The 19,852-nt window shown below is 40.0% G+C and overlaps 1 protein-coding gene across 1 annotated transcript; it reads left to right on the plus strand.

The window, feature by feature from the left end:
- The first annotated feature begins 517 nt into the window (after window positions 1-517).
- On the plus strand, window positions 518-1,845 carry LOC147445862 (uncharacterized). The gene has a single exon (XM_086525228.1). The coding sequence runs from the start codon at window positions 621-623 to the stop codon at window positions 1,347-1,349; it is 729 nt and encodes a 242-aa protein (XP_086381354.1). The 5' UTR covers window positions 518-620; the 3' UTR covers window positions 1,350-1,845.
- Window positions 1,846-19,852: the final 18,007 nt, after the last annotated feature.

Here is a 19,852-nt window from a genome sequence, read left to right on the forward strand (position 1 = left end):
TTGGCTGCAGTGGACAGTCGGCACAATGTTGCACCGTGTCGTGGACAAGAGTAGCCTGTGAGAGAGAGAGAGAGAGAGAGAGAGAGAGAGAGATCTTCTTATGGACCACGTTTAAATGGCATATATAGTACTTCTTTATAGTATTTGTACATGCAATAAATCTATTCTCCAAAAATAAAGTAGAGAATAATATACTTATACTATTATAAAAGAGGGAGGGATTCTGCCAGGCAAGACTGAGTGCAAGAGAGAGAGAGAGAGAGTGAGAGAGCGAGAGTTTGTCTCGCTCAACTTTTGGTAATCCTCCATATTAACATAACCCGTGCTTTGAGCATGTGAACAGCATAACCCTATTTTCTTCCTCGGAAAAGGAGGTCAGTGTGAAACATTGTTCATTTCGCGTTACAGGACAATGCCAACTATTTGATGGACTGGAAACAGAGTCGCCACACGCGCACACGCACTTTTGAAATACAGACATTTTATAAGAATTGTTGGTCTTTAACTTATCCTAAAGCATTTTGAACACTAGTCTCTGTCTAGCATCGCATTATATACTTAGCTCTCCCTCCCTCTCTCTCTCTCTCTCTCTCTCTCTCTCTCATACACACACACAGACAATGGGGCATTGCTGTCTGTCAAGAGAGCGTGTGCATCACTCCAGCCAATTAGGCGTCTCAGAGGAGGAGGAGGAGGCGTCGATGATGGTGGGCAAGATCTCTTCCGCTCTCTTCACAAAGCAGCCCCTACCCTCTTACGCTCAGACCCATGCGCTTCAATCTTGCCATGTCTATCACCTCAAACCTTGCCGAGCTCTGAATTCTGCTCAACCGCCCACCGTCCAAAGCCCAACAAAAGAGAAAATGACGAAGAAGGTAACGTTTGCCAAAGACCTGGTGCAAATTTACCCCAGCTCACACCAACCCATTTCTCGTGAGGCAGAAGAAGTGTCGCAGAAAGCTCCAAAAAAAGAAGCTCGCCGCTCTTTCTTATCAGGCAAGGACATGAGAGCTCAAAGAGAGGGGCAAATGAAGGAGGAAGTGAAAGAGGGCGCAGTGTCCTCATGTAACAATTTAATGAAGGAGGCGGCAACTAGTGGAGTAGTGAGAGTGAAGGTTGTTATTTCAAAGAAGCAGCTCTCAGAGCTTCTCAAGTCCTCGACTCCATCCTCGCTGTTGAGAAAGCAAACGGGAGATGCTGTGATGCAGAAGGTGGTAGCTGCCCCTCTTCTGCCCCAGCTAATTGCAAGATCACCCCAAATAAAGTGCTCTGCCAAAAGTAGACCATCTTGGCGGCCTTCTTTGGATGGCATTCCTGAAGCTTTTTCTACTCAAGAGCTCTTCATATAATTTGCCAAAAAACCTTGTATATCAGTCAATTTAGCATCTCCTTGGCCAAGCCTTTTCCTATTGTGCCAAATCTTTTTGCAGTGCAGAGACCAAGCATATACTTGGAGGCAAATAAGGCCCATGTGAAGTCATGCTATACTTTGCGCCAAGTGTAGAGGTATGCTAGAATCCAGGCCAATTAAAGCCCCCTATGGAACAGGGACATTAGTAGCAGCCCTTATAGTCTCATCTTTTGCCAGATATCAACCAAGGGTGAATTTTGTTTAGAAGACCAACCACCCTTTGTATATACATCTCACCAACCATGTAAAAGCCCACAAAAATGTGCCTTGATTTGCCACCAGTGACCATATGGACACATGCCTTGCCTACTTGACATTGAAGAGATTTCTCTCTTTAGGACATAAGACTGAAGAAGTGTCTACTTGTGATGCATTTTGAAGCTTTTGATATATATATCTCACTTGGCATTCTGTACTTTCCAGGGGAATGTATATTACATCATCTCCACTTGATAGGAGTTAAAAGTGTGTTTCTTTGCGCTGACAAGGGTGCATATAAGTTCGATAAAGGGATAGAGGTATATTTGGGTAGGACTCAACTCAAGAGGCACACCTTTCAATTATGTTTATGGATCATCCAAGTCGAACAAGAGATGTATTTTAAGATTTGTCCAAAAAAGCTATCTCGGTTGGTTGAGTGCTCGACTGCTGTGACCCGGGATGGGTTCAAGTGCGGTCAAGCAAACTTGTGAACGCTCATGGACGTTTGTATTGCCTCACATGGGATATGTGCATTTTGCAACAAAAAGGATTTAGGCAAGATCAACATAGATTTATTATGATGAGGGATTTGTTTCAATATTTTAAAAAAAAATTACTCTTTGAATGCACATTATGTATTGAGATATCAAGCTCAACACATGGTATGCTTCCATGACTTCTCACCTACATTTATCACTTGCATGAGATAGAAGACACAAGGATCATTGCCACTAGTACTATAGCTAAAGTTTATTAACATGGTCTTATCGAGGGCAGGGGGCACCTTGCAAGTATGCAGATATATCACGTTGGCGAGGGGGAATGGAGAGAACACACCCAACATACACACACAAAAAATGCCTCTCTATAGCCTAGGGTATTCACAACACCCCTATCCTCTTGAAAAACACTTTAAAAAAACTTACTCGCACAATCAAACCATCGTTTGCACAAAAAAGAATGTGCCAACGCACTCACCAAGACCAAACACGCATACATTCACAACATCCGCACAGTTGCTATTGCACAGACCACAAACTGACACTAAATCTCTCTCTCTCTCTCTCTCTCTCTCTCTCTCTCTCTCTCCACAAAAACGATCCACGGGCACACACATCCGTCGACACCAACACACACCCAAAGTGATGCAACAGAAAAGCTAACAACTAAATTCTGAAACTTTCTAGTTCTCAAATACATTCCTTAACCCTTTGTACATAATTGGCCCTTCTACTATTTTTGCTTTCTCTCGCTAGAATGGCCAATTCTAGAGACAAAAAACTCATTTGAGTAAACGAGAATTGCAATTTGGTGACATTGCCCCGTCCTTGAAATCATAATCATCCTCGACTATGATTTTTGCAAGAGAGGTATCTTTGTCCCATTGGATTTTTATTCAGGATCCACTTTTAGCACATTGTCCATCATTTCAAAGTAGATGAACAATATACTCGGCACTTGCAAGAAGATCTACCACGAGTATGTCGACCCAGTTAGCACTAGCACCTTTTCGTAGTTTATTGCACATCTACTTTGTACTCGAGAGTAACTTTGTCATGAGTGTGAAACATTTGGTAGGCATATACATTACGTTTACATATTAATGAAGAGTTTGAGACATTAGAGTTCAAAAGAGAGAATCATGTTCTTCTTCATTCCATTTTCATTGAATATATGATGTAAACAGATTACAACTTTGTGTGCAATTCATTGTAGGTGTCTACAAGTGAGATACCATCCTTCAATTGGGGCTCTTGCATCCATTTAGCATCTTTAAAAGGGTAGTTTTTAGGTTTAATGAGATACTTTTGTACTACCTAACCATTGTGTAGCACCCTTCTCTTCATGATAGATGATATGCTCAAGTCACAATATTCTTTTAGTCCCTTGAAACTCTTGAGGATCTTCTGCTACAAATTCTTGTGGTGGATTGCCCTTGGAGCCCTTTAGTAGACATATATGGAGTGCATTATGGATTGGCAAATGAGAGGGTATCTTAAGGCGATAATCCGTTTGATTGATTGGACATACAATCTAGAATGGTCTATGATACCCGGGTGCTAATTTTGCATAGTACTTGTGATGACATGTGAGTTCTCCATGCCAACTTTACCCCATAGTATGGCTTGAGAGAGATTTGGGAAACATTAAGGGGAACCAATCACTCTCTTTGAATTGAAGAGTTCTTCTATGCTTGTCAACAATAGCCTTGTGCTTTTCGCTTGTGATAGAGATAGCTTCTTTGATTTTAGCAAAAGCATCACGTAAGTTACAGCTATATTCATCACTAGGGAAGATCTTCCCATGCATTTCCAAAATGGAGGAAAGTTTGACATCCCTTTGATCACTTTAGAAGGTGCGTTACTTGAAGAAGAATGCATAGTATTGTTGTTTGCATACTAGAGGTAGATACTTCCTCTATTGGTTATGTTGGTCTAGTTCTATTACATAGGTTTTGAATAGATTAAACAAAATGGAGTTCACAATTTCACTTTTTCCATCTATTTGAGGATGATAGGTTGAAGGAGAATTGGTTTTTTCTTTAAGATTCTAGAAGAGTTTCTTCCAAAAATTAGTAGTCATTATGGGATCTCTATCGAAAAAAATACTCGTTGGCAAACCATGATATTTAGATATTTGAGAGATAAATAGGTGTGCATTATGTGGAGCCTTAATAGTCTTTTTGACAAGTATAATATCAGCTTTCTAGCTTAAATTGTCTACTATTGCCCATATTCCTTTATTTCCATGGATATATTTTGGTGAGTGAAAAAGTCCATTTTGCCCAAAATAGACATTTCTTATTATTGATTGCATATAAATGAGAGTCAGGATTTTTGTAGGACATGAGATAAAATTATTCATTAAATTTAATGGGTTGGAGATCATAATAGATGGTTGCTTTTGTCTCACTAATTGTTTTGACAAAAAAATAGGTACAAAAAAGTTGCGTTCTTGACATTATGCAGACCTATCATCAAAATTTCTATAGTCACACTCAATACAGATAAGATATACACGTTTTCTTAGTTCTCTTCTAGCCTTTGGATTCAAAAGGAGCCATGGTGCATGTCAAAAGAATAATGGATCTCTTACCAAGTTGAACCTTGGAGACAATGATGAAGTGATAAATACAACAAACATGAGAAAACTGGGTTTTAGCATTATGACCTCTAGAATCCCACATAACTACTCAATATCTAGCCAAATTTGGAATTTATCATTAGACATGGTTACTACCTACAAAATACACACAACTGGTCTAAGAAACTAGCAATATCAAGAAATCTATATTTGCTACACTAGAATGTCTCGTATTCTTTTTAACTGAAAAACACAACCATCATCGTATACTATGCTATATAGGGTATTAGGTGACCCAAAACTCAAGAAGATCAACTTTATGCTACGCATTCAACTTACACAATATAAATTACATTTGAATATCAAGAAAAAAATCAATAGAAGCACTAAATTTGGCCAAAAAACAGGATTAGTCAATTTTTGTAATTTGGTCATAAATTTCAACCTTAATATGTAACTCTCCTTAGAAGCATGAGAACATGTTTACAACTACTAAGGCTAATCCTCTAGCAATCTAAACCTCACAAACATGAATTTTAGAGTGGTATAGTTTTAAAAATTAAAACATAAAACAAAAAACAGGACTCATTTTTTCACTTAGGTTAGATTCAAAAATGTTATGCAATAGTAAGGTTAATGGTGAGATCAATAAATCACAAAAATGGAAAGTTTTTTTCAACTCATTAGGCTACTTTGTGGATATATAGCATCTAGAAATTCATTTTCAAAATCTTCACATAATGCAAGAAAAATGGTCATGTAATAGGACATAAAAGTGTCATGTTACCAATCTAGTGTTAAAAACAGATAATGCCTCAGATTTTAATGCAAGCATGAAAATAAGCGTATATCACAGATAATATAATCATCAATAAATATAATGAAATAACAATGCTATGATCTGATGGAGGCAAGGGCCAAAAAATATCAATAAAAATAAGATCAAAAAGATCATGAGAATGAGTTACACTTGAGAGAGAAAAGGGTTTAGGATTGTTTTTACCAAGAGCACAAAACTCATAGACTTACATTTAGGCAGGAGCTTTGAGATCCATGCAATATACAAAATCATGATGCTGAAGAGCAAAGAGTTTTGAGAAATTAGTATGAAGAAAGCGATGATTACATACCTTGCAATCATGATCGCGTGGAGCAATAACAATGTTTGCAACAATATCATTAAGAGAGAGGTCAAACAAATTACTACTGCGAGAGTCAAACATAAAACAAAGATTTTTTGTGGTACAATTTTATCATGATATTTAATAGCATATGCTATGTTACAATATGTATCAAATTGACGATTAAAGCACATGGGAGAGGGGATTATTAGATTGTGCACAATAATCACAAGAAGAAGAAGAATATTTAATAGATAAAAGTGGTTGTGTTGTGGTAGTATTGTTCTCTTCGTTATATTGACATACCCAAAAATCATCTTTAGCATGACCATTTTTGTTGCACTATGAACATTGCTTGGAAATTTTAGACAAGAAATACTACCTCTGGGAAGACCACCTCTATAGATTACTCATTGAAATGGATTCCTTCAACATAAAATGTTCATTCCAACTATTGTGCTATGAGATGTATAGGAGTAACCCTTTTTGGGGTGTGGTGCTAAGGGACATTGATAGCACGAACATGGTGAGAATATATGAACACCTCTAGGTGACTATTTAGTAGATCATATGTTTGTCCATTTATCATAACAATTGTAGAGCCTCTTCACAACATAAGAATGATGCAACCACATATCCCCATCCATCGACGGTCTCTCACTAAAATTCCTCTATCTTCATAGTGAATTGTAAGATGTATAAATCCACCCCCTCCTTGTGGTCACTTTCTACTACGATAGCAAAATGATCAAAAGTACATAGGGCATGACTAAGGGTTTCATAATTTCCTTCATGAGCTGCACTTTCAATCAATTTCTCCTCATCTTCCTGCTCTTCTTCTGTGGTTCTAATATAATATACACCCAATATAGAACATGTGACATCCTCATGCACATTTGCCACTTTTCCAACATGCATGCATGGAGAAAACATGATAATGAATGTGTGCTTAACATAGTTGCATCATCCATAAATACTCAAATAAAAGAACCAAGGTAAAAGCTTTTAGAAGCTTGCATATGCATTCAAGAGTCCAAACAGCATCACTTTCTAGCAAAATACTTCCCAAGGTGTAAGAAATATTTTTTCTAATTTCCAAGTGCTATGAAAATTCAAATGGTATCCCCGAAAGCCATCCCATAGAATGCCTCTTATGCCCTACAACATTGTCCAAGATTTCATTTCAAAATGGAAGAGGGTATTGATGCTTCTTTGTAGCAGCATTTGGAGGTTTATAGTCAACGCAAATCCTCCACTTCCTTTTTTTCTTTGTGCACCATCCATAGGATGGATAAAACTTGCTTACAAAAGCTTCTTAGCTCGTGCCTCCAAAACCTGTTGTTGAATAGTTCTTAAACACCTCAGCATTTGAACATCGACCTTCAAATTCTTCTTTCACTTCATTTCATAAACTCTCCTTGAATTCCCTCTTATCTTGGAATAACCTTCGACAAAAATCTTCAAAAAATCCAAATATCATTCTCTTAATGAGTAGTCAAATTGTCAACAGGCATACCAATTAAGTCCTCCCTTGGTATGTTGAATTTAAAGTCAATTAAACCTTCTTGTTGTCTTTTGAGGCACTCATCTATTCATTGTACATGTCCTAGCTGGCTAAACTAGACACCTTCTTGTTCTCTTTTTTGAAGGACTCGATTATTCATCGTACATGTCCTACTTGGCTGAAGGAGACACCTTTACTTCTTCCTCTTATTCTCTCCAACTACATTTCCACTTTGATTATCGGCAATTCCATAAAGTCTTTGTCCTTTACAAATCATTAGTCTTGAAACATGCCACAAAGACTGATATCGGGGGCTTTAAAGCTAGGTGCTTCCCAATCGAGTGAGCTTAAAGTTAGAATTTATGAATCTTATAGCGCTTCATGTGCACCTTCTTTGGTTGGAGTCTTATATTCTACAAAATACACATACAAACAAATTGTTTTGTAAAATAAAAATAGCTTGCCTGCATGCATAACATTACCTCTCTTGGAAAAATTGATGTCGTGTGAGGCCATACAACTTGTAAGTACTTAATTCAATACTTCTCCAACGTTTTTTCCCTACTCTTGCTCTCTCTCTTTCTTCCCATATGCAAGTAAGATCTTTACAAGTGGATGCAGCATTTTCACTCGCATTTTCTCATACTCATGGTTGCTAGTTTTGGTAGGTCTACCTTCTAGGATGTTTATATAATCGTATTCCGTTGTGAGCGGGATGGAAACACACACAACGCCTCTATAATGACCCGACACACACTCTTGGGATGATACACACACACACACACACACTATGGGGCACCACTCGGCTTACACAACCCACCTGGACCAGACAGGGTACACACCCAATGGAGTGACAAGAGAGAGACTATCCATTTGCCCACTCCACATAGAGACACTGTACACACACACAAAAAAAAAAAAACTCATCTCAAAAGAGGAGGATTTCTGATGTTTAGATACAATTGAGCTTGGGCCAACACCAATGGGGCAAATAGCTCACGCAATATGGGTAAAATATGGCAGATACAATCACAAATTGGAGCAGAAGCTTCGCTCATAGGAGAAACTGACACAACCAAAACAACAGAAAAACAGTGAGGAATTTGGTAAAACAGACAGCGTCATTGCATTCGAAACAGGCCAAAACCACAGTCTACAATGTCAAAGTGCTCAAATCCGACCTCGAATGAGCAGTTTATGGCTAAAACATGCTCCAAAAACAGCAAAAACTCAATTGCGGTTGTTCCTCCTCTTATCTCCACGTTTTTTTTGGTCTTCTTTCAGGTTTTTCAGTTCCCACACTTAGTTTTATTACTTGGGCACCTTTGGCCTTTTAGTTGACCTCAAACGGACCCCGTACAGGCCAAAAAGTGGCCTCGCAATCCATAGTTGTCACCCTGCTGCATCCATCCGCACACCTGGCACTCAACTTTTTTCAATAATGCATCCCGAAATCACGTGTAGTGGCCCCCAAATACAATTCTCATGATGACATTTTTACATAATCATCACAAGAAAACAGCCACGTTGTGTCCATACTTATCCACGTGCAAATATTGACCCCATTCGACCTCCTGATGCCACTAGATGCCATCTGATACACCTGCTTACCTCATGTCGTTGGCCCGCAGATAGCTTCATCAAGAAGTTTTACGCACTACCAAATCCTCATTATTATAGAAAAAACACACTAATACTGGTGACGATGAAAATCGATGCACTATGTACATGTTGTCCTATCTGTACACATGTGGGTCCCACGTAACCACCTAGCTGTGGAAAATGGGCAATCCTTTATTTGATGCACCATGCATGGGTATGTACATATGTGCAATACCTTGCTCCAAAAAACTCCTAACATAGTTTGCCCTTCCCGTAGCCTGCTAGATCATTCATGATCAGCAGCAGCAACAAAAAGGGATATGAGACTTGCCGCGTTACAGGTCTCCTCATCCCTTACAGACATTACTTGTTCTGCAGACAGCTCATCTTGCTCCACCATCATCAATCTATCATGATACAATTTAAGATGCAATTCATTTTCCCTTGACTTATGTAAAATCCCATCCAGTTTAGTCAACTAATATGTACCATTCGGACAACACTCCACCCCGGGGGATTCACCATGGAAAACTTACCGCACCACATAAGTGCAAGGGAGGGGCGGTTTTTTCCAAGTTACATAAGCGTATAAGTTAGGGGCAGGCCCCTAATAATTTATCTTCCAAGCTTAAAAATAAGGGAGGGGGTATCATATTTAAGGGGGGGGGGGGGATGAGAGGAATTTTTTGTGTTTCAAAATCAAGGCTTCCCCAAAGAGTCTTCCCTCAAACTTGTGAGTCAATAGCTACAAAGATACATGCAAGAGCTAGCATTGCTTTGTATCAATTGCTTGTTTTGTGATTATAGTTCATTTGTTGAGGGATGAAAGCTATAAAGAGCTTGTATAGATGCAAATTTACACGGAGAACCTAATACAACTTTATAACCATGTTTTTGAGTAATTTAGATGGCTCCAAATTGGATGAGTAGCTAGAGTGCAGGCTGAACGGGCACATAGTTTGAAAGTCAAACTAAGATACATTGAGGGTACATCTAGTTATCAACAAAAATGGTTCCTTTGTATGTTTCCAATGACTTGCTACACGCTTTTTGACTAGTTTTACTCAGTTAGATCATGTGAGACCTAAATTTTATATGTAAGATAGGGGTATGATAGTTTTCTACATTGATTATCGTATAAGCGTAGAAAGGGGGGTCATATTTCCTAATATGAGTCATATATAGGGGTTTTATCAAAGTTGTCCGCTCGCAGGTGGCGTCCCATTTTGTATATAGAGTGAATCCCCCGGGCACTCCACTACCTTGAAAGGGCCTTCCCACTTAATTTGAAACTTCTTTTGGAAGGTGTTGTCCAGCTTACTGTTATAGCACAAACCAAGTCATGCTTCTTGATACCCTTACTTTTGACCTTTTCATTTATCTTTGCCAAAGCCTTATCCTGCATATGCCCATAATGCTCCAATGCACTCTTCCTATCCAACTGAACCTCTTGTAACTATAAGAGCTCTCTTTGAATGCATCACTAGGCGGCCCAAGCCACTTCTCTAGCATCTTTACTGTAGGCAACTCTACCTCCACAGGCAATAGTGCTTCCTTTCCATATACCAAGTGAAATGGTGTAAACCCTGTACCTGTCTTCACCGATGTACGGTCAGCCCATAATGCACTCGGAAATTCCAAATCCCAATTCTTTCCTTGGTGCTCTGTCACTTTTGAAAGAATTTGTACCAACTCACCATTGAATCTTTCATGTAAGCCATTACACTACGAATAATAAGGAGTGGTATGCTGGTGCCTAATCTTCATCTTCGTGCATAAGAAGTCTAGCAGTTTAGCTCTAATCCTGGTCCCTTATCCGAAAGCAGCTCCAGTGGCACCCCAAACTTGCAACATATTTCATCGTACATAAATTTTGTCACATCCTTTGCAGTGATTTGTTTTACTGCTATAGCCTCTGCCCATCTAGAGAGATAGTCCACTACATTCAAAATATGTCTTTTGCTCCTTCTTGTGATAGGTAACGGGCCTATTGCATCAATCCCCCGCTTTTCAAACACATCAAATGCCATAATGGTTTTTTGTAGCTTTGGCTTCAACACTCTCTTCCCAAATGCTTGACACCTATTGCAAGACCTACACCAATGGTGAACATCCTTGTGCAAACTAGGCCATACATACCCCTTGCAAGATCTTATGCAAGGTGATCTTTAAAGAAAAATTTCCGCCACATGCGCCTTCATGATTCTCTTCCAACACTCTATCAAGCTCCTCCCGCCAAGGTACACGTCTCAACACAAGATCAACCCCTTTCATGTATAAGACATCACCAATCAAATTTTGTACCTGTATGATCTACACACAAAACCATACTTCTTAGACTTCTCAATATCCTTTGGAATGATTCCTGTTAGCAAAAAATTCTCTTCTTGAGCCAAACTTTCCCAGCCATGATAAAGAGGTAAATTGGTCCTCAACACAAATAGCTCCCCAATCATGCTTTGAGCTGCTTCATGTGCCTCTCCATTTAGAGCACGTTCAATGTGCCTGATGCTCCATGCTTCGAAATTTTTTAACAGGCCTTTAATTCTGAAACACATTTCCTTCAATGAGGTGTTCTTGCTCTTCCACACACACAACACTTGCTTCACAACTAACAAGGCATCACCTTTTATGCTCAACCTTCTGGATCATAAAGTGCTATACCCCCTGAAGCTGCATCATGGCTCTTTCTGTATGAGCCATCAAAGAATAACACATGTGCATTGCTGATCTGTGGAACTTCTTCAACTACACTTCTCACCACCTCTTCCTTAACAAGGATGGGATTCTCCTTGTAGGTCAACCAATCTGCTAGGGTAGCTCTTGTATTGTCTTCCACTAAAAAAGATAACTCAAACTCTTGCAACTCAATTACCCATTTCTTCACCACATTTGACATGTTAGTGCTATTAATTAACTGTGGCAAAAAGTCGTAACTCGTCAAGAAAACAAAAGGTCGTGGTAGCAAGTAATGACGAAATCGTCGACAAGCAAATATTACACTGGCCATCACTAGCTCTACTTCCAAGAATTTTCTCTCTGCTACCAGCTTCACTCGGCTTACACAATACATTGGCCTCATATAATGGTTGCCCTTCCCCTTTTGCAATAGCATGGCTCCAATGGCATCATCTCCTATTGATGGATTTACATAAACGCTTTCTCCCAATCAGGAGCCTGCATGGCTCACGACCCCCCTAACACCTCTTGAAACACTTCTTCACACTTGTCATCCCATTGTAATGGGGCGTGCTTTGCCACTTGTTGTAATGGATAAAGGAGTTGTGAAGACAATGGAATAAACCGCGCCATGTACTTCACTTTGTGTATAAAGGCTGCCAATGCTTTATACTCGTAGGTGATGGAAGAAGAATAATAGACTTAACCTTGTCTGAGTCCGCTTCAATGCCATTTTCTGACTCCATATTTCCCAGTAACTTCACCCTTGGCTGTGCTAGATGGCATTTCTTTGGATTTAGTTGTCCTCCATATTCATCATATTGAGCCAATACCATCTGCAGCTTCTCATGGTGTTCAGCCCTACTGCTGTAGACACAGAAGTCGTCCATAAAATCTTTAACACAACTACCAATGAATGGTTCCAATATCCAATTTTCTCTCTCTTGATAGAAAGATGGTCCATTTGACAACCCAAATGGCAATACCATGTAGCAATAGCCGCCCCATGGCGTAATGAAAGTTGTCTTTGTTCGGTCTTTAAGAACAATCTTCAATTGAAAATAGCCTGAAAAACCATCACACACTGTACCTCTCGTAACCTGCCATTGAATCCAAGATCGATGAATGGGAGAGGATATGGGTTCTTCTTAGTGGCTACATTTAAGGGTTTAAAATCCACACAAATCCTCCACTTCCATCCTTCTTTGGACTGACTACTACTAGACTCACCCATTCTGTGGTTTCCACTGGGATTATGAACCCTGCCTTCACTAACTTGTCCACCTCTTCCTGCAAGGCTTCCATTTGCTCTTGACCTATCCTTCTTAGCCTTTTCTCCCACTACACATAACCATGGTCTGCCCAGTATAATAGGATATTCTCCCAACCCCGCTGGCATCACATGAAAATCCACCACTGTCTTTGCATCATATGCCTCCACTTCTAAGCTCTTTATAGCACCCAAACATTTTACTTTCTGATGGTTTGCCAATCTGATCCAAAATCCTAACACCCAGTCACTATAAGACCCATCTTCTCAACGCATGAGTGTGTTATGACACATATTTGGGCTCCGCCATCAACATAACCTTGTCCCAGATTTTTTCCTTTGTGCCACACATATACTATGGGGAAAATGTTTGGTAGCTCATCCATTGCCAACACCTTTACTGAACCTCTCTCTGGCTCTTTCTCCATTGGGTTAACCATTCTCTTCCACTGTCGCTTTAGCTTAGGCACCATCTCTATAAGCTACCCAAAAGTAATATCTGCCTTTCTACTTGTCAGATCCTCCTTCAAGTCATAGCTTAATTGCCCATCCCCTACTAGAAAATCTGAAACATGAAACTTGCGATGAGCCCTTCTTTTCCTCTTGGCCTTGACATCCTCGCCTTCATGGCTCTTTTCCTTCTTCTTACTAGGACCTGGGCCACTTCTTCCTTCCTTGCCCTCTATGGTCCTCTTCTCAATAGGCATCACTAATGTATCCTCCATCTTTGCTGCCTTCTTCAAGGTGACCCCACTTCTCACTTTTGTCTTTCCCTTTTCCTCTTGGGTTAATCCACTAGTTCCTTCTTCTCCCTTAATTTCAATGCCATAATCATTTGACCTAGTTAGCACCTGTCTTGGCAATGGATACATGTCTCCCCCCATCCTTGGTGGCTTATCGCATTGCGGGCTGATGTGTCCCAACTCTCAACAATTATAACATGTGAGTGTCTGCCTCCAGACTCTACCATTTCTTTGTCCAACACCATTCCTGGGCCTTTCTTCACCTCTTGGATGATTTGCAAACCTCTCTCGACCTCAATTATTTCCCACATTACCTAACATGTTTAGGCTGAGATTCTTCATTAAATCTACCACTTGCCTCATGTCTTGCCTTAGCTCATCATCTTGTACTGCTGTAGTGACCACTGCTGGCATAACTTGAGGAGTAGCAGAAACCACTGGTTCATGATGAACTGCTGGCATGCGACCTTGCAAAGAATCCATAGGCTGAAATTCAAACCTCCTGGGCGAAGACTCTACTCCTAGCTGACTCATTCTTCTCAGCTTCGACTCTTTGTTCCTTGCCACCTCCAATGCTTCTTCATATGTTCTAGGCTTCTTTAACTCCACTCTCCAACGTATATTCTCCCAAAGACCAACCAAGAACCTGTCCTTCTTCATCATGTCAGGTGGGGGTACTTGTGGTGCTAAGGCCTTGCACATCCTCTCCCATGCCATTGAAAACTTACGTATGTACGCAACTACTAGCTCATCTTCCTTTTGCACCAAACCTTGTACTTGTTGCCACACTTTGTCAGGATCTTCTGTCTTCACAAACTCCACTTCCAATCCATGCCTTAGATTGTCCCAACTCAATCTTATAGGTGGATCAGCCACACGCAACTCCTCTTCAAATGCTTTGGACCAAACTCGTGCATCACTCTTCAAACAAATCTGGAGAAGACGTAACATCTGCACCAAGTCATGAATCTCGTTGCTCATGCAGGAAACCTCCATCTTTTCCAAAAAATCTTCCACATCTTCATCACTTCTTCCATGAAGTTCCGGATAAGAGAAAGCCATGGCTACCTAAGCTACGATGCTTTGAGAACACCTTCGAACACATGTGCAAGAACCCAAAACTTTTGACTGACTCAATCCCTAGAAACTTCAATGGAGCTTCTTTAGATAAGGACAAACACATGCACATCAAATGAGTTTTCATAGTTAATCATCGGAATTACAACAGGCAAAGGACATTCCAATATCTCTCTTAATCTTCTTGGCCCAAACATAAAGACTATGCACTGTTGGAAAAAAATCTTCCTGGACACATGAACATTTATCTGGATTCTTTGAGTTAAATCAAAAGGAGTGAATTGAGGGCCATTTTGATCGTCCATTAAAGTAAACCATGCAGCTCCTGAGAAGGCACACCTGACTTATCCTCTGATTTTGCCAGATTTCAGCAGCATAACAACATAAATAGCTCAAAAGACCAAAAAACAAACCATCACAACTTGGAAAAATTTTGACAGAGTTTCTCCATAAGTAGAGCAATAAGAACCCAAAATATAAATTGTATATGTATGCATAACCTGCCAACAATAGAACCCGAGCATCAAGTAGGAATTACTAGTACATAGCCTATGGCAAGGTTACGAAAAGGATGCTCCATCCACGTGTATCACCAAAAGGATCACACATTTGGGAATCCCCCAGCTTAATAAAACCTCACTCTATCGACCCTCTCACGAAAGCTTATGCAAATCTCGTATAGTCAAGTCTCAGAAATGACTATCTTCTAGAACAAGTCTCAGAAATGGTTGGGACTGCCAAATAAAACCAAGTATGGCTCCCCAAAGGCGTACAATGGCAGTTTCCACAAGTAACATATAATACCAGCAGACAATGCGCTCAAACAAGCGCCAAATGATGCATACCCACGGCAACTACAAGTGACTTCTACTTGCCATTATATCACTCTACTCCAACTACCTGTACCTGTGTGAATCACCTGTACCTGTAACTGTCCCTGTAACCTGTAACCTGTAACGTGTAACCTGTAACCTATAATCTGCAACCTGTAATCCCAAAGCTGAAGTTACTCAAAGAAGATCCTCCGTGGGGACGCCAAAAGAATGTGAGCGAGATGGAAACACACACAACGCCTCTATAATGACCCGACATACACTCTTGGATGATACACACACACACACTATGGGGCACTACTCGGCTTACACAACCCCCCTGGCCGAGTCAGGGAACACACCAATGGAGTGACAAGAGAGAGACTATCCATTTGCCCACTCCACACAGAGAGAGACACACACACATACAAAAAAAACCTCAGCTCAAAAGAGGAGAATTTTTTATGTTTAGATAAAATTGAGCTTGGGCCAACACCAATGAGGCAAATAGCTCACACAATATGGGTAAAATATGCCAAATACAATTACAAATTGGAGCAGAAGCTTCACTCATAGGAGAAACTTACACAGCCAAAACAACAAAAGAACAGTGAGAAATTTGGCAAAATGGATAGCGCCATCGTGTCGGGAACGGCCGAAAACCCCAGTTTACAATGTCAAAGTGCTCAAATCCGACCTCGGATAAGCAGTTTATGGCTAAAACATGCTCCAAAAACAGCAAAAACTCAATTGCGGTTGTTCCACCTCTTCTCTCCACGTTTTTTCTGGTCTTCTCTCAGGTTTTTCAGTTCCCACACTTAGCTTTATTACTTGGGCACCTTTGGCCTTTTAGTTGACCTCAAACGGACCCCGAACAGGCCAAAAAGTGGCATCGCAGTGCATAGTTGTCACCCTGCTGCATCCATCCACACACCTGGCGCTCAACTTTTTCCAACAATGCATCTTGCAATCACGTGAAATGGCCCCCAAATACAATTCTCATGATGACCTTTTTACATAATCATCACAAGAAAACACCCACGTTGTGTCCGTACTTATCTATGTGCAAATATTGACCCCATTCGACCTCCTGACGCCACTAGATGCCATCTGATGCACATGCTTATCTCATGTCGTTAGCCCGCGGATAGCTTCCTTGAGAAGTTTTACGCGCTATCAACTCCTCATTATTATAGAAAAAACACACTAATACTGGTGGCGATGAAAATCGATGCACTATGTACATGTTGTCCTACCTGTACACATGTGGGCCCCACGTAACCACCTGGCTTTGGAAAATGGGCAATCCTTTATTCAATGCACCATACATGGGTATGTACATATGTGCAATCCCTTGCTCCAAAAAACTCCTAACAACGTATGTCATACACATCTCAACCACGTCCCTCTTAGATAGTGCCCTCTCTATTGACTCCGTTGCATATGTCCATCGTGGTGTTCAAGGGTCATGGTCTTGGAGGTGTGGAGATGATCATGGGCTATCATTTCCTTGCATCAACACTTTCCATATTCTTGAGAAATGGCTACCAATTATTTGAGAAATGCATGATTGTGTTTAATATAACAAAAAACTCATTTTCAAAGCCTCTTATAGTATCTAGTTTGTAATCTCGTTCATCTATAGCTTCACAAACTTTATTGGTCCTATTATATGTAGAAAAGGTTGTCTTTTTATATGTTAAGTTTTTTGTCCTTTTACATTGCCATAAAAATAATATTATTTGTTACATTTTTAGATATATGTGCTGAAAATATGGATTTTGTCTTCAAAGTTTAGGTAATGCTTAGTAATGTGTTGAATTTTTGGTGCAATTGTGGACCGTTGGATAAAGTTGTAGATTTGTGCCACATGAAAAAAATCTTTCTTTTTTAATATTTTTTCTAGATCTTTGTGAAAGGTGTTGGAATTTGTGTGCCTCTCTCTATAAAGAGGGCCATTGAATATTGATTGAGTCATTATTTTTTATGCTTTTGGAATATATTGTAATTTAAATTAGTTATTGTTACACTTTTTCCAAAAAGTGAAATACTCTATTGTTAGTGTCACTTTCTCATTTTTCTTCTCATAAAAAAACTCTTTTATTATTAAGTTCCTCTCAATAGCATTATGTACTAGGCCATAGTGAACTTTCTCCTTGTTATGAAATTCTTCTCAGCAGCCTTAGCCTTATGTAGGCCATAGTGAATTTTCTCCTTGTTCGGTTTATTGATTGCAAAGATCACAATCACGATGGAAGAAGGGATTATTGTTAATGTTGTTTTAGCCAGCCAAATGGCCCTACTAAAAGCTTTCACTTGAAATCATGTAAGTTTTATTTTGTTTTTTCATTTATTTTTAGCAAAACTCACAATTGTGAGTGAATTATATTCAACAGCCCAAAAAATTACAAGGTCTTGTCATACTCTTGTTAAGCCATGACCTCATTCAGAGACCATACTTACATCGGCTATCAGGGTAGCTACCCTACCAACCCGTCCCCTCCTCCTCCTTAATACACAAGGTCCATAATCATGTCATTTTGAGATGTTTTATTTACCAATGACCAAGATTAGCCCCCATCCTAGACATTCTCTCTGCTGACAACAAGGCACAAGTAGTCCTAGACCAATCCTCCGAGTGTTGCTTGCACCCGAATGTCCATATTAGCACTTTGCTTTCTTGTATAATTTTTGCTAAGCTTGCCACCTCAAAACCTCCTTCAAACACACGTGAAATCATGTAATTTTCAAACACCCATCCCAATCGTAGTGTTTGAGATATAGTGGGTTTAAAACAAATGCTTTGGATGGCTCAAGCATTCAAACAACATGTCCAAGTCTAGAGAAAGCTCTCCTAAGAATGATGGGACGTATAAAAGTGCCCTAACAACAAACTCAGGCCATGGCCACTCTTTTTCCACAATGTTGTCTAGTATCTACAAAGTAGTATGACTAGAACACTCGAAATGTAGAATATTTGTCGAGATCTTGTTTTTCAAATTGTTTTTCTAAAAAACAGAACAATTTTTGGCTTATTTTGCAAGACAAATTGACTTTTTAAAAATGGTATTATAATGAGATTTAGGGTTACAATGCTTAATTTGATCTCAATTAAATACTAAGGGGTTTAGAGTCGCAATTAAGAATCAATAACCAAAAATTTGAGCACTAATTTGGTCCATAACCAAAAATAAGGAAGGATAACAAGCAAATGAGAATGAGAGCAAATGATAACAAGCTTCTATGCGCGCCAAGCATGTTGGTGATAAGAGCCCATTGGCCCAAGCTATGGGGGGATAGGTAGTGGAGCACTCCTTTGGAAAGTAGCCGCAAAGTAAAGAAACATAAATGATTACAACGCCCAAAAAACAAAAGCCTCTCGTAGAAAGTGAAGGTAAAGGGCGGTGGTGGGGAGGTGAGAAAGAATCCCAAAAGTGAAAAAGTGATAGGCGTGTGCCTTCAAATTTGCTACACTTCAAATACATATATTAAAATATGAATTCAATATACTTTTGTTACCTTGAACAATAGGCCTATGTAGACTTGGCCTTCAAAGCTTGTATCATATGGCACAACCATGACCATCGTGACGTCACATAGTTTCTACAATAGAGACACTATGTGTTGAACATACAAGTTTGTTGCTAGGAAGTCACCTATCTAGGGTTCGGAAGAGCTCTCGCAGAAAGAGATGGGGGTGGGGTAGGGAGAGGCCCTTTTCATAGGGGTGCTCCAAGGCAAGGGAGCCTTGGCTGGATAGCCTCGATTCTCTTTGGTTGCAGTTTTTGGAAGCAAGGCACCCTGGGGGCACTCACGAGTACATGGGGAACCTGTCCTCGTCGCTGGCAGTGATAGGCATGAAGCTTCGAACGAAGCTCACCTTAGCGGTAGCTGCTGAAAGGAGGGAAGTAGACAATGCTTACCAATCTCATGAGCTACTTCTTTTTGAAAAGCCCTCATTGTAGGGATGTCATTTAACCAGTTATACATCATATGGGATTTCTCGAAGAAGAGTTGATCTATCTTTTTGATTCGTTCGATAGATGGTTATGTGGTGTCTTCAAATCTTTCGGGGTGGCTCCATGATATATTTGGTGGTGCTACCTTGTTGGTTCTTGGATACTAGATGGATGGGTTGCAGCTATGCTCACTAGAGGATATGGGGATATTGGTTGCATGGTTTATTTTGCGGAAACATGAGATTCCCTTGGTTCTATCTTGGTATGTGTCAGTGCAATGCTTGACATTGACTATGTCATCCGGTGCAAGTGGTTCCTCCTACCTTTTGGGGTTCTACATTCTTGCCCTAGTCGATTCAGACCCTTATTATTCAGCTTCCTGGCTGTCT

Source organism: Adiantum capillus-veneris, chromosome 12 (assembly GCF_014529385.1).
Source record: "Adiantum capillus-veneris isolate H3 chromosome 12, ASM1452938v2, whole genome shotgun sequence".
Classification (NCBI taxonomy): domain Eukaryota; kingdom Viridiplantae; phylum Streptophyta; class Polypodiopsida; order Polypodiales; family Pteridaceae; genus Adiantum; species Adiantum capillus-veneris.

Excerpts from the sequence above, each read along its gene's own strand:
- LOC147445862 (XM_086525228.1), top strand. The coding sequence starts at position 621 with ATGGGGCATTGCTGTCTGTCAAGAGAGCGTGTGCATCACTCCAGCCAA.